The 25,273-nt window shown below is 46.2% G+C and overlaps 1 protein-coding gene across 2 annotated transcripts; it reads right to left on the bottom strand.

The window, feature by feature from the left end:
* Positions 1–2,872: 2,872 nt before the first annotated feature.
* On the bottom strand, positions 2,873–16,997 carry ZNF622 (zinc finger protein 622). Of its 2 annotated transcripts, XM_029941065.1 has the most exons (6): positions 16,063–16,839; positions 14,644–14,904; positions 13,737–13,899; positions 10,676–10,785; positions 4,350–4,493; positions 2,873–3,149 (listed from the first exon to the last, which is right to left on the bottom strand). In XM_029941065.1, exons 1-6 carry the CDS (start codon positions 16,682–16,684, stop codon positions 3,022–3,024), a joined length of 1,428 nt encoding a protein of 475 aa, XP_029796925.1. In that variant the 5' UTR covers positions 16,685–16,839; the 3' UTR covers positions 2,873–3,021. The 2 variants fall into 2 exon arrangements, with proteins under 2 accessions (XP_029796925.1, XP_029796926.1); XM_029941066.1 differs by lacking the exons at positions 2,873–3,149; positions 4,350–4,493; positions 10,676–10,785 and adding an exon at positions 13,037–13,367 and having other exon boundaries at positions 16,063–16,997.
* Positions 16,998–25,273: the final 8,276 nt, after the last annotated feature.

The raw sequence follows: 25,273 nt of genomic DNA, 5'->3' as shown, positions 1-25,273 counted from the left end.
CGGTTGAGGGTCTGACTTCGGCTCAGGTCATGATCTCACACTCGTGGGTTCGAGCCCTGCAATGGGCTCTGTGCTGCCGGCTCGAAGCCCGTTGCCGGCTCCGGATTCTGTCTCCCTCTCTCTGCCCCTCCCCCACTTGTACTCTGTCTCTTTCTCTCAATATAAATAAATACAATAAAAACATTAAGAAAAAGAATCCACAAATAGCTAACTTTGGTTGGGGGCAAAATTTGCTCACATTCCAGGATAGAAAAGGTAGATTTTCTTTCATGTGGGTAACAGTTACCTTATTTATGCATGTATCATGTGTAACATTAAATTCTATGTATTTGTGGATTTAGAACAAGATTCTTTTCACAGTTGGCTGCAAATTTAATGGACTTGCATAAACATTTATAACCCAACAGAGGGTGCTCCTTAGGACACGATGTTCCTGAAGATTCTGTTCAAGTGTTGCAATATTAAGAGTGCTAAACCAGAAATCACCATCTCTGGTTTCCTTCTGGGACTCCCTAAACAAGTTATTGAACTTCCCGGCGGCTATTTTCTCACCTGTAAAATAGCAACGCTACCTACGCCTCATAGCCAAGAAACAAAATGGCGCACGAAAGCACTTTATACCCCATAGAACACAAACTCACACTCCACGAAGTGGAAGGAACACACAGAGCCTGTGGCTCGTCTGCAGATAGGCAGTGCAATCTGCAACGCCACCGGGGGCTTCGGTTACACAAACGAAGAAAGAACAAGGTTATGCCTTCACACTTTTGATCCCAGCCTTGATGTCTCAAGCTAAAGAGAGACGAGTCAACTTGTCAAGGCCATCTGGCCCTGGGGTAAGTCCCAGGAGGAGATCCCACAGGTCAGCCAAGCCAGTGCTGCCTTGGTCCTGATGAGGGGCCTTTATGTATCCACTCTACGTTTAGACAACAGACTTAAAGATAACGAGCACTGAGGGGAAATATCTATACAAATTGGGATTTAATAAAGATTTGGGGCACGTGGCTGGCTCAGTCGGTTATGCATCTGATTTCAGCTCAGGTCATGATCTCATGATTTGTGGAATTGAGCCCCACGTCAGGGTCTGCTGACAGCTCAGAGCCTGGAGCCTGTTCAGATTCTGTCTCCTTCTCTCTCTGCTCCTCCCCTACTCACGCTCTGTCTCTCTCTCTCTCTCTCTCAAAAGTAAATAAACATTTAAAAAATTAATAAAGATTTATTTTGGGGTTAATTTGGATGAATTCTGGATTTAGTCAAAGGAAATATGGGTGAAGTGGGTCAAAGGTATGTGACTCACGGGATGTGATATATGGCGTGGTGAATACGGCTAATAATGCTGTAGTGCATATTTTAAAGTTGCCAAGAAAGCAATCTGAAAAGTTCTCATCGTAAGAAAAAAGTTTTCTAACCATGTATGGGTGATATTTAAATATTTTTTCTTTGCCCTCCCTCCCAAAGGGAAATGAACGGTGTTTTATACAATTGCGATGTGGATACAAGCAGGAGAGAATCGCTCCACAAACCCCAATCAGAGCGAGGAGGGATCTGAAGTCGAGAAGTCCTCGGGGCAGCACCTTACGGGTCAGCAAACAAATCGTCCTCCCTCCTCCGCGCAGGTAAACTACCCCGACGCTACAGGGCCTGCATACAAGGCGCAGACGGTGCTGGGCTGGCGTGGTGCTGGGGCTGCGGACGGCGGGCGTCAGCAGTGGTCTCCGCTCAGGCTGAGCGGCAGAATGTGGACCCAGAGAGAAGACGGACAGAAGGATAGCTCGGAATCACGTACATCCGGTCAAGTATCAATTAAAAAACCCCCACCATGAAACATGGCATCTCTTGCCTAGGGTATCAATTTAAAGCTGGGTCAAACACAAGAGAGTGGGTACCTGGGCGAGAATGTTAGAAAACAGGATGAAGGAGCAAAGGTAAAAACCAGGGCGTCCTCTACAGTTAGTGAAGCTGCGTACGGAGGAAGGAGAATTAATTCAACTCTGCGTCCAGAGTTTACAGGAAAAGACCCGCGTCCAGCAAACGAAGCCCAGTGAGCACATGGTAAGGGCAAGCTCGTTCTCCTGGCTTCCTGAACTCACTAGAGAGACTGCGGCTCCAAGCAGACGGCCGGCCTCCCGCGGCGGAGCAGGTGTGCCAAGGGAGAACTTTAACACGGACTAGCAGACTTACCCCCGACAGCAACCTGTGAGGTAAGAAACATCTCACTTTACAGCTTTACCCAAGTCGATTTCCAAGTTACAAGGTGGCTCAGTGGGTCTGAGTTTCACGCTTCGCCTCATTTCCAATGTACAACTAACTGCCTTCCCCAAAACCACCTCAACGGAGAATCTCTTCATATTTACCCCCGGCGTTAGTTTTTGTTCCTAAAACAAGATCTAACCATTTTACACTTTTCTTCCTCATCTAATTGCTCAAGTAAAGGCAGCGCTGGGTACGAAGTCTGAGTACACAGCACTGTCATTCTCTGTGTTCTCACTTAGGAATAAAGATCCTTCACGGCAAGCCAGTGACATGCTGTCCAACCCTGGACATAATGAAAGCGACTTCCGCCACACTACACGCCACAACACATTCACAAGAGTGACATTCAACTTTGCTTCTCCAGAAGCTTCCAAGCCCTTATGCAAGTCCCAGTGCCAGGACGGGGTAAGTTACCCCTCGGCAGGTGAAACCAGGCTTGGAGTGGACCAGTGGCTCCTGAGTTTCCCATATTAACCTGACAGCCAGAAGACAGTTAAAAGCAGAGGTAATAAGACAATTACTAGGCAGTAGTCAGGGTCCCAGAGCCCAGCTGACATTCCACTCACTTCGTGAAAACCTAACCTTTAAACCCTGTCCAAAAATGACGTTTAAAAGCCAATGAGATTCTGACTTTTATTATCAGGTCAGGACAGACCAAGCACAGGGAGACGTAGCAGCAAACAGGGCCGGTCACACACCCCAGCTTCCCCTGGCCCTCAGGCAAGGACACCTGCGCCAGGGACAGATCCCTCAATCCTTGGCAGACCCTCAGAACCGCACTTGGGGCCTGAAGTGCATCTGCTTGGTGGCATTGTTCCTCATTCCTGTCTTCAGCATCCACTTCGATTTCATCCTTTGGACATACTGCATGTCCCGCTCTCGCTGAAGGGCTGCTCCTGCGGTGGGAAAGGGGACACGGGGCAAAGGCTTGTTACTTGTGATCGGAAAAAACAAAACAACAAAAACCAATCTTTACGGAGAAGCTCAAAGCTGGTTTGGGAGAACCTGGGTCCTTATATTTAAAGAAGAGCCGCTCACCTGAGGTCTCCATGCAACGGGCGTGAGGGCCTACATGCGCCCAGAACCGCCCAGAACCACCCAACCAGCACCTGCACGTGTTTCTTGGTATAAGCCTCTAGTGTCCATCACCTGGAAGGATCTATAAGCGCTAGGTAAAGCCCCAGGGACCAAAGGTGACAGAGAAAGAAGGGCTCTAAACTGAGGCCGACAACAGTTCCTGGCAGAAGTAAGGTGAGGTCGGCGTGCGCTGACTCTGAGCGGCCTCACGGCTCACAGGCGGCCAGTGGCGGAAACCACGCATCTGTGAACACCGTGGCATTTAACACGGACCTTATCTGTCTAGGCTTCCCACGCCCTCACAAGCGAGCCCTCTTGTCCTCTCCACAGTCCTCTAGGGGACCCATGTTCTCCCCAAGGTCTAAGGAAAGGACTGCATATTAGCGGACACATCAGAACAGATTTAAATAATTTCATACTGATGAGGCTTCAAAGCTTAACAATTTCAGTGGCCTGCTCCTTACGTTTTCTATGGGAAAACTACCAGAAGGAGTGACAGCCAGCCTTTCTTATGTCCACGGACTCTATCACACACGCGTTCTGTCAGGCAAGCCACACGATACTCCCAGGTGGGTCCCGTTATTATCACCTCAGCTTTGTAAATGAGCCAATAGAGGCTTCGCTTACTTTTATTCCTGCTCATCATCTAAAATCCTCTAAGTATATTGGGTAAGTCATGTTTGAATCCATGGCTGAAGCTATTGGCCACAAGGATACGAGTTCATTCCTCTGTATAACCTCCAGGAAAATTTCAATCTTTGCTGATTACTAACTACTCGTGTCTGGAACTATTATCTATATGCTGTTTTAGAAAGTTATTGGGCCAGGAATATGAAGTTTTTAACTAAAGGAGCGTTGGGCTTATCGCCATAAACATATCAGGTAGCAGCAGAAGCCCCCAGAGCCAAGAAGTTAAGTCTCCTCTGGAGAGGACCCGCAAGGCAACATAAATGGAAAGGACTGCACCCAGGCCCGTCCTTGTGGTGCGAGTTCTCGGGCCCACGGTCATGTCAACTCACCCGTGCTGCCCGTCCACCCCAGGGCTCTGTACTGCTGGAGTATGCGGCCCACTGCCTTCCGATTCTTCGCGACGGCCACAGTTCTTGACAAGCCAAATCGCTGTTTGTAGTATCTCATCAAGGAGCGATGACCCACTCTGGCACCTGTTTTTCAAAAAAAAAAAAAAAACATATGAAAACACTGAGTTAGTTTTTCAAGGTAGAGCTACAGAGCAAGGACTTTCCAAATCAGACTTCAAAGAGTATCTAGCTGGAAAATGGAGATGCCAGAGGAAATAGTGCCTATCTGCTAAAGAAAGATGAAATAGCATATTAAAAAATGAAGTAAAGACAGAACACGAAAAAGTAGAGGGCTTTTAAAAAGTAAATGGTAAGTCACTGTTTCATGAAATCCTCAACATCCTGTACTTATACACGAGATGCCTCTCTAGAAATTCACATGGCGACTCCTACTGATATGGATAATAGGGCCCTAGGAAGGAGGTAAGGGACTTTAACTTGTTTTTTTTAAATATAAAGTAAAGCACACAATAATTCTGACGTTTAAGTCTAAAAGCCAACGTCTAGGTCTAAAACAAAAATCCACCACCTTTCTTTTGCTTAAAGTCTGTATGGTGATGATTCTCAAACAGATGATTTTACCTCCAGGGACGTCTGGCAGTGACTGGGGACATTTCTGGTTGTTAGAGGGGGACTGCTAGCATCTAGTGGATAGAGGTCAAGGATACTGCTAGACATCCTACAATGCACAGGGCAGTCTTCCACAGCAAAGAACTCTGTCCTAAAATGTCAGTACACTGACTTGCCCTGTTGTTTTGTAAATGATGGCATTCACCAGGTGAGCTAGAATTTTAAAGGATGATTAAGCTGAATTCCCTCTCCAGGTTGGGCTTACTGGTAAAACTATCAACTCAATCACGCTTGCAGAACTGAATTACTGTGGACTACCGAGCCCTTCACAGGAAAAGTGTGCCGGCCCCCAGGTTCTTGGCAAGTGAAGGGAAGGGGACGGGCTTCGGTGATGCTAACTCCAGGCTCCCTCAGAGCGGTGGCTTCTCACAACGCGATTCTGGGCCGGTGGTATCAGCCTTGCCTGAGAGCTTGCTAAATACAACACGAAATACAATTCTCTCACAAGAATAGTAATCAGACGCCTTCCCAGACAGAGACATGTAGAAACTCGACACCAGCATATACACGAGGCACGAAGCAGCCATTTCCACTGAAAATGAGTAAAGGAAAAATGGCTAGGTAGAACCACGTGTACAGCTGCTAGGGAAGTTTCACATTGATCCAGACCCTTCATCTACATGAAAGCATTCTGTCGGGTTACTGAAGTACCCGCGCCTAGTGCAAGCTCCCTGGGAAACAGTTGGCTTGCTACACAGATACGGAAAAGTCATTACTGTCCTTTGTTTTTGTGATAAGACGAAACAGATGCAAAAAAAAAAAAAAAAAAGCTTCCAATTCAGAGATGATCCGGGTTTTGGACAGCAGTACGGATGGAAACACGTCTCCTTGAGCCCGGCTCTCCTGGCAGCCCGAGAGTTCACAAAGCCCCGAGACCGCAGTAAGTAAGACGCCGCCCACGGACAAGACTCACGCCTACACGAAGGCGGCCGCGGCAGGAAACCCCAGCACATTCCAATTCTCTCTTCACAAGAACAGGTCAGGGTGCTCCAGGCTGGCGATGCTCAAAATCGTCACATGATAGTGCCGGTCATCAGCACAAAGTCAACGACGTATTTATGGGTGTAAGCAGCATTTGGAAATACATATTATTGAAGAATATCCTTCACCAGGTTTCAATGCCAAGGTTTCTGACAGCCAGCAGGGGAGCCGAACACACACAGATTAGAGCTAGCCCTGCCCTGTGTCAATGAAGTGAGCACCTGACATGAAGCCCCAAGAAGAATGTGCTAACAACAGCTCGACTTGAAGGCCCTGTCAAGCAAAACTATTTTTAGAACACAGCGTGACTGCCCAGTAAATAACAGATGGGTTACGTCTTAGTTATGGTAAAGCCACAATCTGCGCATCTACCTTTCTTCATAGCAATAACCACTTACAAAACTGTCCACTCCTACAACTCAAGACGTTAGATGGTAGAAAAGAAACTATCTCCGACTTTAATTTTCCTAAGATGAATTACGTATTCCCGTGGATCCACCAACAGTTTCATTTGGCTACTCAGCAGCTAACTGCTGTGTCTCGGACCCCAGCTCACTCCACAGGAGCTGAACAAACACAAAAGTAAACTCAAGGAACCGAGCCAGACCTCCGCCTTCACGGTAAATGCGCACAGCGCCCTCTACCGGACGCTCTTTGTCACCGGCTCTGGGATCCCCTCCTTGATCTGAAACAACTAAGACATCACAACTACTGCTTCTGAAACCAGTTCAAAGCAGGGTCTACTAAGTGTGGTTGACTAAATATCACCAAACTCTCCACACTAGACTCCTCAACGTGGCTTCATGCTAGCATCTTGTGCTCACAGTCAGGTAACTGAGTGTAACTGAGAAGGTTTCTGAATGGTAAATTTGTCTGAAGACATAAGCAGGTGATCGAACATACTGCTGTGATACTGCTGCATGTTGACAGTGCTTATTCAGAGATCGCCCGTTCTCTGGGTTCCTTACAAAACCTTCCAGACCAGTACTGAGACAGGAGGGCCAGCCAACAGAATACGAACCATAGAACCATCGTGTCTCATGTAATCAAGACCAACCAGAGGAGGACTCATTTTTAATACACGGTGATGGAAGCATGGGTGACACATGTCAGTGTAGCTGGAGGAAACTTCAGAAGAGTACTAGCAGTTTTTGATTCACTAAGAAAGCTATTGTTTTGATTTTATTTAAACAAATTCTATAATAAGGTCTTAGTAGTCAGCCATATAGGAAGATCCAGAAGGTGGTGAAAGATATATATTTAGATATTTTTATTAGTGGCTCTTAAACTTCTCCAGGTCACAAGTGCTGTTAAAAATCTATATAGCCCTGGGGCACCTGGGCAGCTCAGTGGGTTAAGTGTCTGACTTTTGCCCTCACAGTCGTGAGATCGACCCTGCGTTGCGCCCCGCGTCAGACTCCGCACTGAGTGTGGAGCCTGCTTGGGATTCTCTCTCCTCTCCCTCTCGTGCCTGCTCCTGCGTGCTTTCCCAATCAATCAGTCATGAAAATAAAGGAATAAAAAACCCCACAGCCTTTACCCTGAAAAAATGTACTTACCCGCTCAGTGTAACAAGGCATTCACGGCCACACAGGTGACTCTAAGACACTACACGGCCCTTACGCGGAAGAGCGCACATACTCACAGAAAAGAAATGTGTAGGGTCTGGTTCAGAACCTGTGGGGTAAGGTAGTACCTGGCTGTTGGTTAGGTCTTTCCTGAGTCTGTCTAAAAGTGCAGTATTTCACACTAACACCAAACCAGTTACTGTAATTCACTACTTCCAAGGCTGACACAGAAGAGCCGTCCTGGGGTTTACTATCCAGTCCTTGCAAATAACGTGACTCAGCAGGTCGACCAGCTGCACTGAGCAAGGAAACCGATGTTTGAAAAACCGGGGAAGTTGGGTCTTCAAATTAATCTCATGCCATTTTCTTCTCTGGGGCACCTGGGCAGCTCAGTCAGTTGAGAGACCGACTTCAGCTCAGGTTATGATTTGTGGTTCATGAGTTCAAGCCCCGTGTCAGCACAGAATGGGCTCCTCTGTTCCTCTCTCTCAGCCCCTCCCCTGCCTGTGCTCTCGCTTTCTCCTCTGACTGCAGGACGAAACAGACGCAAAGCCATCCGCCGCACAGTCCTGCAGCCCAATGATTCCGAGCCCCGGAGGCTCCCACTTGGCCCACAACAGCTCCCTCTGCTCTGCTTCTCCTGTAGTACGGCAGGCCTGTGGGAATCGACCTTGCTTTCCTTTTATTTTTTTATTCTATTTCATTTTTTTAATGTTTATTTATTACTAAGACAGAAACAGAGCATGAGTGGGGGAGGGGCGGAGAGAGAGGAAGACAAACAATCCGAGGACAGGCTCCAGGCTCTGAGCTGTCAGCACAGAGCCCGACGTGGAGCTCGAACCCACGAACCATGAGATCATGACCTGAGCCGAAGTTTTGGACGCTTACCTGACTCAGCCCCCCAGGCACCGGCTTGCTTTCCTTTTAAAGGCACCTCCAACCTCTCAGTCACCCAGTCAACATTTATCTGGCTCTTGTGTGCCTGAGACCCTGTGCTGAGGTGAAATAAGCAAGCTTTTTTCAAAAGTAATGGAGGAAGACAGGCCAGCAAGCCAGCGCCTCCAAAGCAATGAGACATGGGTTAGGACAGATCTGCAAGTGCCCCGGAAGCAGCGGAGGCTCTCCATGCTCAGGGCAGGAGCTGAGTTCACAAGGACTGGCGGGGGGTTAAAGGAGGAGTAGCAGTAAGAGAGAGGCATCAGCCATGCAAAGACCCAGAGGAGGGAAACTGCAAGTGGGTAGGTAAAGGAAAAGCGATAGATTCCTGGGGGGCCAGCCGCTGGGAAACTAACTTCCTGAAAAACAATGGCTCCCCCTGGAGGAATTCCAGAGGAAAAAAGGAAACAGACTGGTTGTCTCAGGCAGACCGTGCTGAGCGATGGAACGGAAATCACGTTGCAGATGGCCATTTAGCAAGCGGTGATGGTGATACAGACAAATGTTAAAGAGAAAACGAAGAAAAAATAATGCAAAGCCTTGTTTAGGAATTGAACTTAGTGATCGCTCCAGGGTGGGAGACGAAAAGAGAAGATGCCTAAGAAGATGCCTCTTTTTGGCTTTGGTTAATCCTGGAAAACTCAATCATCCTAGGAAACCATGTTTTCTAGATTAAAAAAAAAAAAAAAAGACTCCTTAGTCAAGTTTCAAACTTCTGTGTTTAGATGAAAATTTCTCTCAAATAGACTCTATCGCTTACACAGGTTATGCTCACCGTCGGGCACATTTTGGGACGCACCAGGCTAAAGCTGATGCAGAACGAAGCCACCGTTCACAGTGACACGCCGGACACTGCTTGATGAGGGACCGCCTTAGTCAGCTCCTTCAAAGTGTGTTGCAACCTCCCTCTACAGTCAAGGAAGTGGAGGCTAAGGAGATAAGGGGCTAAGAAAAGACGGCCTTTGTCTTAGAAATCAAGTTATCAAGCTCATTTCTGATGTTGTGTACCGGCGCGTTCACCAGAGCAAGACAAGGTTTCCTGAGATAGAGGCGGGCCTGTTGCTACTGTTTATCACAGGCCACGCTCCTATGCTTTACACACCTTTCTTATCACTGCATCTCCAAGGAGAACTGTAGCTTCAGGACAGGCTCTGCCTGCCCGTTCCTTCTGCCGTCATACTCTAAAGCTGTCCTTAGCCTTAACAGTTATTATTCTGAGTTAAAGAGGTGAAAACCGTGGCAGAAGAGGGCTTCTCCGCCACAGTCACGTCCACGAGCACCCGCATGCGCCACCCCACCACCACCGCAAATCTCCCCAGGCAGGGTGGGCGAGCAGAGAAGGCGGCTTCACTGACTAGGTCTGTGATCTTGGGTCAATTATTCAACCTATCTAAGCTTCAGCGGCTCACGGGTCAAATAGGGATAACAGAATCTAATTCACTGGCTTGTAAAGATAAAAGAATACATCCACCTACCATGCTAAATGCTCAGTAAACACCACTTTCTATTAGGGCCTTATTATCTCTTCTGTTCCGTCCCCTTTCCTTCCCACATGTCCTCTGCAGCTTCTCCCGTTCTGATCAGCTAAGCACAACATTGTAAACTATGGTGGATGCTTCTCATATTCATGGCTTTCCCCCCACCTTTTCACACCTGGGATAAATTCCCACCATATCAGTCAAATCCTGTTCCCTAAAGTAGAAGGCAGAATTCAAACTCCGAGCCTCCCTGCCACAATTAGAATACAAACTCGCAGCTGGGCACTGCCAGCCTGATACACCCGGGCCTGACTGCCATTGGGAAGTGTGAGCAACATGAGGAAACAGGAAGCTGTTCAAAGAGTAGGAGTACGGCCAACATGAAGAAGAAAACCCTAAATGACGCAATAATAATAAAGAACCGAACAGAAAATGTCTATGTAGCTGAAAGGAAATGACTGATGAAAGCATTCAAAATCACAACAGAAATGAGCAAAAACACTGACCTAATTCAAACAAAACAGCCAACACAGAGCTGAGTGGCGACCTTCACTACTGTGCACCTGAGGACATGAAACTTGAACTATGCTCCCCCAGCTGGAAGAGAACGGACGAGAACGTGCCTCTCTGACCATCCCACCCGCAGCCCGCCATCTCTGACAAGCACACTTACCGGAAGGCAGAATCAGCTCCATGGTTTCATCATCATATTCTAATGTCTTTTCGGGCAACTCCTCAGGCTCCCCAGGCTGCCCGCCTTCCTTGTGGTCCGGGTAGCTGCTCCTGTAACGGCGGCATTGATAATGGCATTAGGAGAAAGACTAATACCTCCAATCTGACTAAAAGACAAACTGTGTTGGCAAACTGGCAAACCCGCTCGCCACCTAACGCAGGGAACCAACAGCTGCGGGCATGGCAGGCTGGGGCGCTTAGGAGGAAAGCCACTTGGCTGCATCCACGGTAAGAAAAAGCGTGCAAGTTACCCATAGACTCGGGACAGATCACAGATCTAAACGGGAAACACAAAACTCTAAGACTGTCTACAAGAGAACACGGGAGAGAATCTACATGACATGGGGTTTGGTGAGGACTTTTTATGAACGCCACCAGAGGCGCGATCCATGAGAGGGATGACTGATAAGCTGGGCTTTGCTAAAATGATGGGCTTCTCCGGGAAAGACAAGGTCAAGAGGATTAAAATACAAGCCACAGACCGGGAGAAAATTTCTGGAGAAGACACATCTGATAAAGGACCATGATTCAAAATATACAAAGAACTCTTAAAACTCAGTAATAAGAATATGAACCAGACTTAAAAATGGGGCAAAGGCCTTATGGGGCAACTCACTAAGATTGCAAATCAGCAGGCAAAAAGGTGCTCCACATCATGTCATCAGGGAAATGCAAAATAAAATAACACTACACACGCTTATTAAAATGGCCAAATCCCAGAAAGTGATAAGACCAAATGCAGGCATGAATGTGGAGCAATGAGCAGTCTCATTCATCGCTGGCGGGAACACAAAATGGTGCAGCCAAACAGCTTGGTGGTTTCTTGCAAACTCAAACATACTCTTCCCAAACGATCCAGCAATCGTGCTAGTTAGCAGTTATCCAAAGGAGCTGAAAACACGTCAACAAGACAAAACCTGCACACTACTGATTACGGCAGCTTTAATCATAATTGCCCCAACTCGGAAGCATCAAAAGTGTCCTTGAGGAGCTGGGTGGATAAATACACTGTGGTACATCCAGAAAAGACAGTATTCAGCACTAAAAAGAAACGAACTATCAAGTCATGAAGAGAAATGGAGAAAACTTAAGTGCGTATTACTGAGTGAAAGAAGCCAGTCTGAAGAGACAAGGAGGGAAGACGAGGTGGAGTCCACAGGATTTCCAGGGCAGGGAAACTACTCTGTGTGATACTGTAACGGTAGACATGTGTCATTATACATTTGTCCAAGCTTGAAAAATGTACAAGACCAAGAGTGAACCCTAGTGTAAGCTAGACTTGGTGATGATGAGCTATGCACATAAGGTCATCAGTTAGAAATGTACCACTAGGGAGGGATGTCCATAATGAGGGAGGCTATGCAAGTGTTGGGAGACCAGGGTATATAGGAAATCTCTGTACCTTCTGCTCAAATTTGCTGTAAATATAAAATTGTTCTTTAAACAAAACCAAACAAAACAAATGACTGAGCATGTGACCTCCAACTGCATTCTTTCACCTACTTGCTCCTCCCCAGGAGGGAGGAGGATGTAGAGCTAGAGAGGCAGCTCTCCCATTCTAAAAGCAAGTTCTAGAAGAGTGCCATCTGACAGAAGTTTGTGATCGTAGAAACTTTCTATGGCTGTGTGTCCAGTGTAGTAGCTACTAGTCACATGTGCTTTTAGGCACTTAGCTTTGAAATGTGGGTAGTGCAACTAAAGTTTTACATTTTTAGTATAACTTTTAATTAACTTAAATAGTCCTATGAAGGCATCTAGTAATTACCATATTGGGACAGTGCAATTCCAGAAGAATCTTTACGTTCCTAGAAATGTTCTCAAATACCCATAGAAAATAAAGTGGAGAATTACACATTAAAATGTTAATAATACAACAGATGACCCAATCCCAATAAAGAAACAGACAAAAAATTTGATCAGGCACGTCACGACGGATGTCCACATGGCCAATTACTACAAAAAGCTTTTCAACTACACTGGGTAACCTCAGGGAAACGAAAATTAAAACCACCATGGGTACACTACCCAGCCACCAACATGGCTGAAATGAAAACCTTCTCTTCATGAAAAGAGTGAGTAATCAGAAGGAAAATGCAGAAGGAGGATTTAAAAAACTGTGCTAAGCGAAGTAAGTCAGGCGGAGAAGGACAGATACGATATGTTTGCACTCACAGGTCTAACAGGAGAGACCTAACAGAGGACCATGGGGAGGGGAAGGGCAAAGAGAGCTGGGGAGAGGGAGGGACACAAACCATGAGAGACTACTGAATACTGAGAACGAACCGAGGGCTGGAGGGCGAGGGCGAGGGGGTGACGGTCACGGTGGGGGGCACTTGTGGGGAGAAGCACGGGGTGTTATATGGAAACCGATGTGACAACAGCTATTATAAAAAACATAAAAATTTAAGACTGGGACGGGGACTTTTCCGAGCACACGTCTCTGGAGACAGGGGTACCTGGCACGGTAACTCCACACACCTGCTGGCTGAGGACCCCTGTGCTGGGGCACAGACATCACGACACTGGACATCAGGTGTTCAAAGTGCCCGCCTCGGACTCCTGGCGTCAGTGTGAGGTACCCAGCTTCCCCGGAGAGGGTGAGGCACCCGTGGGATAATCTCACCATCCAGCGCCTGGGACGCACGTACAGCTTGTGATTCGAGGGCTCTCAGGGAAACCAAAACACGACATCTAATTTCAGTTCCTCTGTTCACGAGGCAGCCTCCTAACCACGTAAACCACGGAAAAGGAAAACCAAGTTTTCAAGCCAAACTCTAGCTTGGGCCTGAGAGCTTCTCTTTATCAGGCCCCTTTTACTAGGCGTGTGGGCTCCACTCTTCTAGTTTCTTATCGACAGAAGGACAGGGAACAGCCCACACGGAAGGCCCTAAGAGCGCACACCGTCCTGGGCCAGACGCGGGTCCGGCACCCGCACACCTGATATCCAGGCCAGTATGAGGACCCCACCCTGCTTCACGCTCCGCTCCGCACCTCGGACTTACCGGAAATCGTAGAAGTCTGCAAATTCCAAGGCAGCATCACCGTCTGTGAAGAGCTTACAGTGGCTTTTGTCATTCATGTGTGCCTGCACCGCCTCCGTGGAGTAGAAGGACTTCCCTTTCTCATTGCACCACAAGCAAATCTTCCCAATGCCGACCTTCTCTCCTGGAAAGGTCATTTGAGGACAAAACACAAGAGTAGCTTTCTGCGGCCAGATGGAAGCTTACAATTTATGTCCACAATTCAAAAAATAAACAGTAAAAAGAAGATGTGGTTTATATATACAGTGGAATACTGCTTGGCAATGAGAAAGAATGAAATCCCACCATGTGCAGCAACATGGATGGACCTGGAGGGTATTAGGCTGAGTGAAATCAGTCAGAGAAGGACAGGTAACATGTTTTCACTCCTATGTGGAACTTGAGAAACTTAACAGAAGACCATGGGAGAAGGGAAGGGGAAAAAGTAGTTTCAAACAGAGAGGGAGGTAAACCACAAGAGACTCTTAAATACAGAGAACAAACTGACGGTGGATGGGGGAGTGGAGGAGGGGGGAAATGGGGGATGGGCGTGGAGGAGGGCACTTGTTGGAACGAGCACTGGGTGTTGCATGGAAGCAATGAACCGCGGGGATCTACCCCCAAAGCCAAGAGCACACTGTATATATACGGTATGTAAGCTAACTTGACAATAAATTATATTAAAAAATAAATAAATTAATTAAAAAACGCTATTCTCTAATTTCAAATGCCAAAAAAAGAAATCCCCTCATGCATCAAGTTTTTGATCTTTACAAAATAAGTAGATAAATCAAAGACTGATGAGAAACAAAAAAACGGAATGTTCTCTTAAAACTTGTCCCCCAATAATGTGGCATTTCCTCATTAAAAGGAAAACTCCTGTACTTACCCAAGTATTTAATCAGTCCTTTAAGATCAGAAAGATATTCTATATCAGGAATAAAGAAACTGTGGACTTTGGTCATATGAGCCACATTCTTCAGGAGGGAGCTTGAATGATGGGGGCAAAACAAGCAGTCCGTTATGGGGATGGCCCCACTGAGGGGGCCTCCCCCGGCGCCCCCATCCTCTGCGGCCTGCTCCTCCGCCTCGTCCATGGGTTCAGCATCCTCACATTCCAACTCCTCGTCAGAATCCATATCTTCCCAATCTTCAAGTCAGAAATTTGAAAAACAAAGTTAGTTTAAGAAAGTGGTAACTGCGATCGAAGAAACCAGACTCACAAGCATAAGACAGTCTTCTATCCGGGGAGGGAGAACGCCACGTACTGCCAAGGACAAACCCTCTTTCGAGATCTCAAGTTTAGGGGCGCCTGGGTGGCTCAGTCGGTAGAGTGTCCGACTTCAGCTCAGGTCATGATCTCGAGGTTCAAGGGTTCCAGCCCCACGTCTGAGCTGACAGCTCAGAGCCTGGAGGCTGCTTCAGATTCTGTGTCTCCCTCTCTCTCTCTGCCCCTCCCCTGCTCAAGCTCTGTTCTGTCTCTCAAAAATAAATAAACATTAAAAAAAATCTCACTTTTAGGGGCGCCTGTGGCTCAGGTCATGATCTCGCAGTTTGTGGGTTTGAGCCCCGTGTCAGTCTGTGTGCTGACAGCTCAGAGCCTGGAGCCTGCTCCGGATTCTGTGTCTCCCCCTCTCTCTGCCCCTCCCCTGCTCATGCTCTGTCTCTGTTTCTCAATAATAAATAAATGTTGAGAAAAAAGTTTTTTAAAGATCTCAATTTTAGCTAAAGTTACAGAGACAAAACTGCAACGCTAAGACATTCCTTAAGCTTTCTTTTCCAGCGGACAGTGAACCCCCTGAGGGAGTCTTGTACTTCTTTCCTGAGCTCTATGTGTACGTCACTAACCCTCAGTACTAACAGGTTGTTGAATGCGGGCAAGAAGGAATAAATAGCTCGTAAAATCAAGGAGGCCCCAGCTCCACATTTCAGGTTAACTAGCTCATTTCGAACCCCTCACTTTGTTGTTTTAATCAACAAATGGAGTGCAAAGCCATTCTAACTAGAAACCTAGTAAAATCACAAATCCTGCAGCAGCCGGTGTGGGCGATAACTTGCCCTCCAACGCGTGTGGTCCACGCCTCCTCCTTAAAAACAGGAGTCATCAATTCCTTCCGGGACCATTTATTAAATAACGAGTCCACCCCGCCCACGCTCCAGATAAGCTTTCAGGCCTTAAGATACAATATAGTTCACTAAACGGACAAACTTCCTCGTGGGGATCATGATCAGACAAGTTACTTCGGAAAGTATCTAAACCACCGTCCCCCGTCATTTTCACCTCCCCGCCCCGCAACAGCGCCACTACCGTCTTCGTCCAGGTCCTCCTCTTCACCCTCCTCCTCCTGCTCCTGCTTGGCCAACCTCTTGGCCTGCTGTTCAAACCACTGGAGCCGGGGAGGTTTCTCGGCCGGGTCCCGATCGTGAGTCGCACGTCCTCCATCAGCCACCGCCACGAGACTCCTGGACTGCTCCTCGGGTGCTGCGGGGGTCTTCTTGGGAGACATGGACGGCTGAGCCTTGATGGCCTGCTGGATGGCCGCGTTCATGGCGTCCTTGTCCACGCTGTCCACGCTCAGGCCTTTCTCCAGGTTCTTTTCGTTCATCATCTCCACTTTCCGGTTCACGGCCCGCACGGCCTTCCTCTCCAGCTCCACGTGCCGCCGGGACTTGAGGTGGTTCTCGTAGGCATTAAAGGAGGCAAACTTCTTACTGCAGACGGTGCAGTAGGTGGCCGTGCCCTTGCTCTCCTGCTCCGCCACGGCCCGCTGCGCCCGCACCCGCTCCTGGAAACCCTCGGCGGTGACCGGGGCCATGTCGGCCACTTTGCGCTTCAGGTTGTAGCGGTGCCAGTCTGTCTTGTAGTGGGCCCGCTGCACCTCCGCGTTGTCGAACGCCACGCGGCAGGTAATGCAGGTGTACGTCGCCATCGCCAGGGCCGAGACTAGAGGCGACCAAGGCAAAAAGCTAGCGATGACAGCTTTAACGCCACCGGACGCTCAAACTTCTACTCGTCTCAGAGCCCACACGAAAGAAAACCCACACGCCGGCTTCCAGACTCGATTTGTGAGGAGTTCCGGCACCCTAGGGAGATTATGCTCAGCTGGGCAGGAAGTCCCGCCTTTCTATCTGTAGCCACGCCCCCTCCGCCGGTCCCGGAAGGCGAGGGAAGGCCTGTGACTCACCAGGCCCCGCCCAGTCGGCCTGAAGTGGGTATTGATTGCGTTATTCTGAAGTGGGTGTTGATTAAGAGCGGCATGAGATGGATGTTGATTGGGTTAGCCGGAGGAGGGTGTTGCCTGGGCCTGAGGTGGATGTTGATTTGACCAGTCCGAGAGGGGTGTTCATTAGGCCAGCCTGAGGAGAGTGTTGATTGGACCAATCTAAGGTGGGTGTTGATTGGGCCAGTCAGCGGAGGGTTTCGTTAGAGGTGAAGGTCAATTGGGCCGGCCTGAAGAGGGTGTTGATTGGGCCGTTTGAGTGTTCGCCGAGGTGGGTGTTGATCAAAGGCGCTGTGCAGCCCAGGTTACTTTCCTAGGTGGTTGTGCGGTGTGAAGTGACGCGATGAAGGCGACGCAGTGGGGAGGGGGCACGCGACCCGAGAGGGGGTCCCGTAGCCACGCGAAGGGCGGGGCCTCTCTGAAAAGCGCGCGCTGCGCTCTGGCCGCCGGGTAAGTGGGTGTCTCGGAAGCCTGGCGGTGGTCGGAGTCCTGGGAAACCGGAGGCTGGGGCCAAAGGCCGCGGGAATTCGCAGGAAAACCGGCGACGCCGCGCCAGAGCCTCGGCTTTTCCCGGGCGGCCCCTTCCAGCTGAGGGCGCCGGCGAAACGCTTGAATGAAAAGATTGCCAGCGGGGACCCGGCAGCACAGCCGCGTCGCGGGGCCGTGAAACTGATCCGAGTCGGGTGCCCAGGTGGCTCAGTCGGTTAAGCGTCCGACTTGGGCTCAGGTCATGATCTCGCAGTTTGTGGGTTCGAGCTCCGTGACGGGCTTTGTGCTGACACTAACGAGCCTGGAGTCTGCTTCTCATTCTGTGTTTCCCTCTCTCTGCTTCTGCCCTGCTCTTTCTCTCTCAAAAATAAACTGCCCTGATCTCTCTCTTTCTCTCTCAAAAATAAATAAACATTTAAATAATTTTAAAAAATAAAAATAAAAGGGACCCCAGAGAGGATACAGTAAGAAGTGTGTGGGTGGGAAGAGAGGCCCCCACTGGGGCATGTTGACATCCTGATCTTAGACTTCCAGCCTCCCAAACTGTTAGACTTTAATTTGTTGTCTATAAGCCACCCAGCCTGTGGTATTTTATTATAGCAGCCTGAACAGCTTTTATTCTAGAAGGCTCTGTGTGATCTGCCACCACCCCTACACCTACCTGGCCATCTGCCACGCCCCCTTCCCTACTCTGCTCACCCCTTTTCAGTCACATTGACACTTTTGTTGTTCCTTTAAACAAAGTTAAACAAGTATCTTTTGTTGCGAGTAAATCTTAGACATTTTTACTCTTCTGCTTGGAATATACTTTTGCTGGCTTGCTTCCTTTCCTTTTTTTTTTTTAATTTTTATTCTTTTAATGTTAATTTTCCAGAGAGACAGAGCATGAGCAGGAGAGGGGCAGAGAGCGAGGGAGGACACAGGATCTGAAGCAGGTGCCAGGCTCTGAGCTGTCAGCACAGAGCCCAAATCGGGGCTTGAACTGTGAGATCATGACCTTAGCCAAAGTCAGATGCTCCACCGACTGAGCCCCCAGGTGCCCGGGTTGCTCCCTTCCTTTTAAGGTTCCTGACCAAAAGCATTCATAAGAGAGGCCTATACACACCCTCTTGTCAAAAGTAGCGCCTACACGCAACTCTCACGTCTTTACTAAGCATAACTTTTCTCTATGGCACTGTATTAGTTATCAGTTACTCCCTATCCAATTACCCCCAAAATCTAGCAGCTTAAAGCAACAAAGTTGTATTATCTCACTGCCTGTAAGTCAGGAATTTGGGTGGCACAAGGTCTCAAGAAGTTTCGGTGAACACAAGGGCCAGGACTGAGGTCCTGTGAAGGTTTGACTGGCGAGAGGTTCCCAGGAAGATGGCTCATTAATATGCATGTTCCCGGGAAGATGGCTCATTAATATGCTGAGCACAGGAGGTTTTGGTTCCTCACCAGGTGCAGGTTTCTATAGGGCCACTTGATTGTCTTCGTGACATGGCAGTTGGCTTCTCCAGAAAGAGCAAAGTGGAAGGCGCTAGGTCCTTCATGACCTAGCCTTGGAAGTCACACACAGTCATTCCCACAGTGTGTTATTACTTAGGAAGGTCAGCCCTATTTAAATTTTTGTTAATGTTTTATTACTTATTTTTGAGAGAGAGACCGCGTGAGCAGGGTGTGGCAGGTCAGAGAGAGAGGGAGACACAGAATCCAAAGACAGGCTCCAGGCTCTGAGCTGTCAGCACAGAGCCCGATGCGGGGCTCAAACCCACAAACCGTGAGATCATGATCTGAGCCAAAGCCAGACGCTCAACCGACAGCCGACCAGGTGCCCCATGGTCAGCCCTATTTAATGTGGAGGAGACTACATAGGGGCAGGAAGAGGGTGTCTGAGGACCGTTATGGGAGACCAGCTACCACTAGTGTTTGTTGTTTGCCACTGATTTCCCAGTTTTAACATTTGAAGTCCTGTATCCCAGGAAATCCCACCATCCTGGGCAAGCCAGACTTCTGTTATTGCTCTGTACCCCCGTGTTAGGACAGTGCCGGCACAGCGCTTGTTCAGTATTTGTTAAATGAATTTTTTGCTGCAGAAGTTGTCTGATAGTGACTTTTATTCCAGAAAACTTGCTTTTCAGATGATCAAAATCTTTTAAAATTAGCTAATCCCTCTGGACAACATACCCACTTTAAGAAATGTACCTAGTGGTGCAGGGGAAGGGGAAAAATAGTTCGGGAGAGGGAGTGGGGGGGGGGAAGGGAAAACATAGTTGGGGAGAGAGAGGGAGGCAAACCATGAGAGACTCTTGAATACTGAGATCAAACTGAGGGCTGAGGGGGATGAGGGAGAGGGGAGGGGGGGTGATGGGCATGGAGGAGGGCTCTTGTTGGGATGAGCCCTGGGTGTTAAATGGAAACCAACTTGACAATAAACTACATATATATATGTAAAAAAAAAAAAAAGGAAATGTACCTAGTACTAGTCATCAATGAGGACAAGCAAAAACACTATATTTTCAAGCTTGTTTAAAAAAGAAAGCAAAAGATGGCATAGAAAGAACGTGCGGTTTTACTTTTCATTCTTCTGTAGTTCTTCTGGCATCTGTTCATTCTTCACGTTCCCTCCCTGCCTCCTTCAGTCCATTGTCATGATCAGAACCCACTTCAGCATCTTCGAACAGTAAAGCTCAAAACTCTTTACTTTCCCTTTTCCAAGGGGCGTTGTTTTCTCTACCACATTCACTTTCCAACATACTGCTCCTCCTCTGCCGTCTCCTGGAGAGCCTTACTCTTTTTAGTCTACACTACAGTAGGCACAGATAATCAGACTCCTTTTCCTAAGCCATTCTTTCCTCATTTGTTACTTTTTATGTTCAAGAATGGTCATCTGTTGTCCAGGGAGTGCCATTTAACCTCTTGTGCCTGGCTTTCAGTATCTCTCCTTACCTCTTCCGCCATACTACCGATCTCCAATATGTGTGTGTTTTTCCACATCACCAAAGAATTTTCAGACACCAGCTGGGATCCTACAAGTCAACTCACCTCTGACCCTGCCTACCTGGAGACAGCGTTAGATCCCACAGGTTCAGGGCTCCGTCCCACGTGACTGAGCCCACTTCTGATGCCAAAGGCAGCCCAGGTTGTTACCTGTGCTTCTGACCAACGGGCTAAAATTGGTCAACCCTGTCTGCTCTGTCTGGTGTGATTAATTTGCTGGAGTAGCTCACAGAACTCCAGAAACGAGCTTACTTACTAGATTTCTGGTTTATGACAAAGGACATTCAGGATACAGATGAAAATCCAGATGAGGAGCTACATAGAGTGAGGTCCAGAAGCGTCCCAAACATAGGAGCTCTGTGTTCATGGAGGTTGGGTGCACCACCCATCTGACACATGGACTTGTTCTGACTCAACAACCTAAAATCTCTTAACCCCCCATCCTTTTGGGGTTTTATGGAAGTTTCATTACATAGGGATGATTGATTAAATCTTTGGTGATTGAACTCAATATCCAGCTCCTTTCTTCTCCTCAAAAGTGTGAGGGGGGTGGGACTGACAATTGCAACCCTCTTGTCATGCGGTTGGGTCCCCAGGCAACCAGCTCTCATCCTTAGGTTGTTGAGGGACTTCCAAAAATCACCTCATTAACATAAACAAAAACCACTGTTATCCTATTAACACTTGGGCTTGTTGTGAGCTCTACGCCAGCAATGGACGAAGACCGAGTGTATACTTACTGAAAATCCCAACATCACACCATCCTTTAAAATATTCTACTAGTTCTGGGGTGCCTGGGTGGTTCCGTTGGTTAAGTGTCCGACTTCTGCTCAGGTCATGATATCACAGTTCGTTGGTTCAAGCCCCCTATTGGGCTCTGTGCTGACAGCTCGGAGCCTGGAGCCTGCTTCGGATTCTGTGTTGCCCTCTCTCTCTGCCCTTCCCCTGCTCGTATGTACTCTGTTTCTGTCTCAAAAATAAACATTAAAACAATTTTTTTTAAATCATCATAAAATACTCTACTAGTTCTAAGCTAAGACATCCCTACTCTCAAAGAGTTTCTTATAATTTGATAGGAATGGTAAATACACCACAAACACATTAAAGACTGGGTCACATACAACAAAATATAAAAGGGCAATGGGTATTTAGAATAGAGAAATCTCATCCAATTAGATCAGAAAAGATTTTATTAAGGAGCTGACATTTCAGATGGGTCTTGAAGGAGGGGGAAGGTTGAGAACTTCATCTGCAAGTGGAGAAGGGAGTGGGAAGGTACGAGAATTACTGTGGAGGGAGGGAAATAAGGGACACATTTAGGAAGAATATAAGGCTAGTTTGGGTGAAGCACAGGATACAGGTAATTAAGAGAAAATAAGACTAGACAGGATTAAGGCATTGGGTAAAGCATTGAATTCTATCTTCATCTGGTAAACAGTAGGGATCGAAAAAGCACATTTCAGTTTACATGGGCATCGGGAATAGAAGTGGGCCTTGAGATCCAGCAGCAGTATCTGGAATGGATTGGGAAAATACTAGAAAGGAGCAGGTCTAGAGCCTGGTCTGCCAGCTCCCTGGGAGATGCAAGATGACTGACCAAGAGACCTCGCATTGAACTTCACTGCAGTATATTCAGAGAATGATGTTAATGTGTCTGATCTCTGCTGACCATGCTAAACAAAATGTTCCTTACCAAATTAATCAGCTTACTGAAGAAAATTAAACCAAGACTGCTCACGTAAAAGATTTAGATTTGAAAAATCTTAAAAATTAGAATTCTTTCCGGATACTGTGATAGTTCCAATAGTTCACTTAACTGCCAAACTACTGAAGTTATGTTACACACTGTAAAGTGACAGTGTCCATGAAATTGTGCTTCCTTTTCAATGCTGGGAAATGTTGGGATGTTGATTTTTGATAATTACAAAATTTAAAGTAAGAGGTAATAGGTTCATCTTCAGGACAGCTGAGATACTGGTATTGATGTGCAGTATTCTCTTGTGACAGGCTTACCACTTTTCACATACCCATATTGCAGTCGTTACTTGGCTTTTAAAAGGAAAACTAAAGGGGATTGTTTGGGATTAGATTTTGGGTGGTAACAAAAGAATATAAAAACTAACATTTATTGAACAGTTTATAATGTATTTCTATGAATTTTGCATTTCTAAAAATGTTAAGAATTATGACATTCAGTAAGCAATCTTAAAACATTTTACTATCTCGTATTTTGGATAGCTAGATATGCTGTTCTAAAATTAACAGAGAATTGAGATATTCTTAAAGAATTGAGAAACCTTGGGTTAGCAGAGCATTTAAAGTAGTACAGATCAGCTGGTTTCTGGATTCTTTGAAAAAAGAAAAATCTAAATAAGATAAAAGCAGTCTTTAATATTTAGTAAAATTCTGCCAAACTATTTAAAATTATGATCTTTCTTAATGTATTAAAAACAAAAACAAAAAATACTAGATACTGTGACATACAGGAAAGGGAATAGGCTTTGGGGCCAAACTGGCTTTCCCCCTTACTAGCTGTGTGACTGGATAATTTGTCTAACATTGTCCTTCTGAAAAATGGGCTTACTACTACTTAATTGTAGCGTCATGAGGATTACACACAATTCTAACTATAACTGAGTGTCTTCTATGTATTAGACCGAAGTTGGGCAAACCTTTCCTACAAAGGGCAAGATAGTAAATATTTTAGGGTTTGTAGATCTAAAACTATTCTCTGCCACAACTATTCAACTTTTCTCTTTAGCATAAATGTAGCCACGGACAGCTCATAGATGAATGTTTCTGTGTTCTACCAAAGCTGTACTTAACGGACACTGAATTTTGAATTTTGTATATTTTACACATCATGAACTATTTTTTGGTATTTTTTAACTATTTAAAATATTTTAAAAAATCATTCTTAGTTGCTATTCCATACAAAACCAGTGGCAGGCCAGATTTGGCCCATAGGCCATAGTTTGCCAACCCCTGTCTTAGACAATTATACACCATGAGGCACAGGTGCTAATTTCATAGATGAAGGAAACAGGTGCAAATGTTATGGGCGTTACTTGGAGTCTCTCAGTGTGAGATCTATTAAAAATGACTAGTGTAGAACCTCACGCATGGTCCAGACTCAACTGAAAAAATAGACATTTTGGCAACACTTCTCATCTTTTTATTCCATAGCATTTATTGGATTATGAGGCCAATATAGTGCCAGTCCCACTGAAAGAACTTTAGAGTGTTCTTGTAAGCAGATACTTATTGATTGACTTTGTTTTAATGTTTGAAAAGATGGCGTATTGAAACACAGGCAGGAAAAAACATCACTATCTAGGTTTTATATAGTCTTTTGTCCCCTGAAAATGCTTCAGACACGTTTTTCCATTCATTCTAAAAACATCCCTGTATGAGAGAATATTTAGCTTCTGAATTTTATGTCTGGGAAAACGGAAGTGGTAGTTTGGGAATGTTATGTGACTTTGACATTGTATCTTAGGTAGCCAGAATGTTATCAGAACTAGAACTCATATTAATGACCTCTCATGCTAACTTAAATGCTGCAGTGGACATGGAGGAATAATACACAAAAATATGGTTCTGAGGCTTTCTAGCTTCATCATGATACAAATGACCTATGGCAAAAGTTTAGTAAGGGTTTCCAGAATAATCTCCGATCTTGTACCAATATAGCTGGAGCAATGTAAAGAACTGTATCAACCAAAATTATAAGCAGAAAAGGAAAATGTTTAAGTCATTTTTTTCTTAACTGTAGATTTGCTTGTTGCCTAAAAATCAATAGTATGCTGGCATTTGCCATTTTTAAAAGGAAAAAAGTGGCACTTATTTCAAATATAAGAGTGACATTCCTAAATATGTTGAGGACGTTTGCCAACTGCAAAGCCTTATAAATATTTCTTTTCCTAATATTCTACATGAGGAGAGGGACAGTTTTTAAAAATCGCTTTTGAAGATTTTCAGGGTAAGAAAAAGCAAAGATGATTAGAATGAGAATATAAACACTGTTTTAAGCCTGGATCGACCTTCCAAAGCAAGCTTGAACTTCTTGAGCCCTGCTTTATTGTTTCAAGTTAAAATGCATGACCAGTGTATGTTACTCCCATTATCTGATTTTGCTCATCATTTTCTACAGGAGGAGAGCAGAACATTTTTCTGTAACTCCTTTACAATAAAAAAAAAATCCATGTTTCACCTTTTAATGAATGCATAAATCCTCATGGTCAGGGATAAGTAGTTCCCAGAGTACTGGATCAATCACCAGGGTTTATTGTTACTGTATCTTGAAACCAAAAACATATCCAACACACACACACACACACACACACACACGCGCGCACACACACACGCGCGCGCACACACACACACACACCTTCAGCATTCCTGTTTGCCTCAATTAAGAGTACCATTATCAAAGAGTACCAACTGTGTAAATTTGTAATCACGTATGTTCTTGAATAAATAATAAAGTACATGTATGGTTGTGCTACTATCCATAGAGAGCTAGGATGTCTTCTCGGTAGTGCTGGTGACACATTTTCCTACCCTACCATCCTTGCCTTCCCCAAATCCCTTTTACTTTATAGTTTATAATGTTTGATCCTATCTTTATTGTTCATACCACCAACTCGAGTTTATCTTCTTATAAGCTTGTCCAGTGACTTTCAACATGTCTTAATTACTTGGATCAGCTTCTTGTGTCCCCTCGGTGAAGAAATTGAAATGATCTGTACACTTTTTGACCTTATGGCCAAGGATGTGATTTAAATGCAGAAACGTGCACATTAAAAATTAAAAAAAAAAAGATCC

This window comes from Suricata suricatta, chromosome 6, assembly GCF_006229205.1.
Source record: "Suricata suricatta isolate VVHF042 chromosome 6, meerkat_22Aug2017_6uvM2_HiC, whole genome shotgun sequence".
Classification (NCBI taxonomy): Eukaryota; Metazoa; Chordata; class Mammalia; order Carnivora; family Herpestidae; genus Suricata; species Suricata suricatta.
The sequence above is the reverse complement of the archived record's forward strand: the minus strand, read 5'-3'. Positions and strand labels throughout refer to the sequence as shown.

Bases quoted from the DNA above. Each gene is read 5' to 3' on its own strand.
- ZNF622 (XM_029941065.1), bottom strand. From the start codon at position 16,684: ATGGCGACGTACACCTGCATTACCTGCCGCGTGGCGTTCGACAACGCG. The intron at 13,900-14,643 runs GTAAGTACAGGA...TGACCTTTCCAG, and splicing joins AGGACTGATTAAATACTTGG to GAGAGAAGGTCGGCATTGGG. The intron at 3,150-4,349 runs GTGAGTTGACAT...TTCCCACCGCAG, and splicing joins GGGGTGGACGGGCAGCACGG to GAGCAGCCCTTCAGCGAGAG.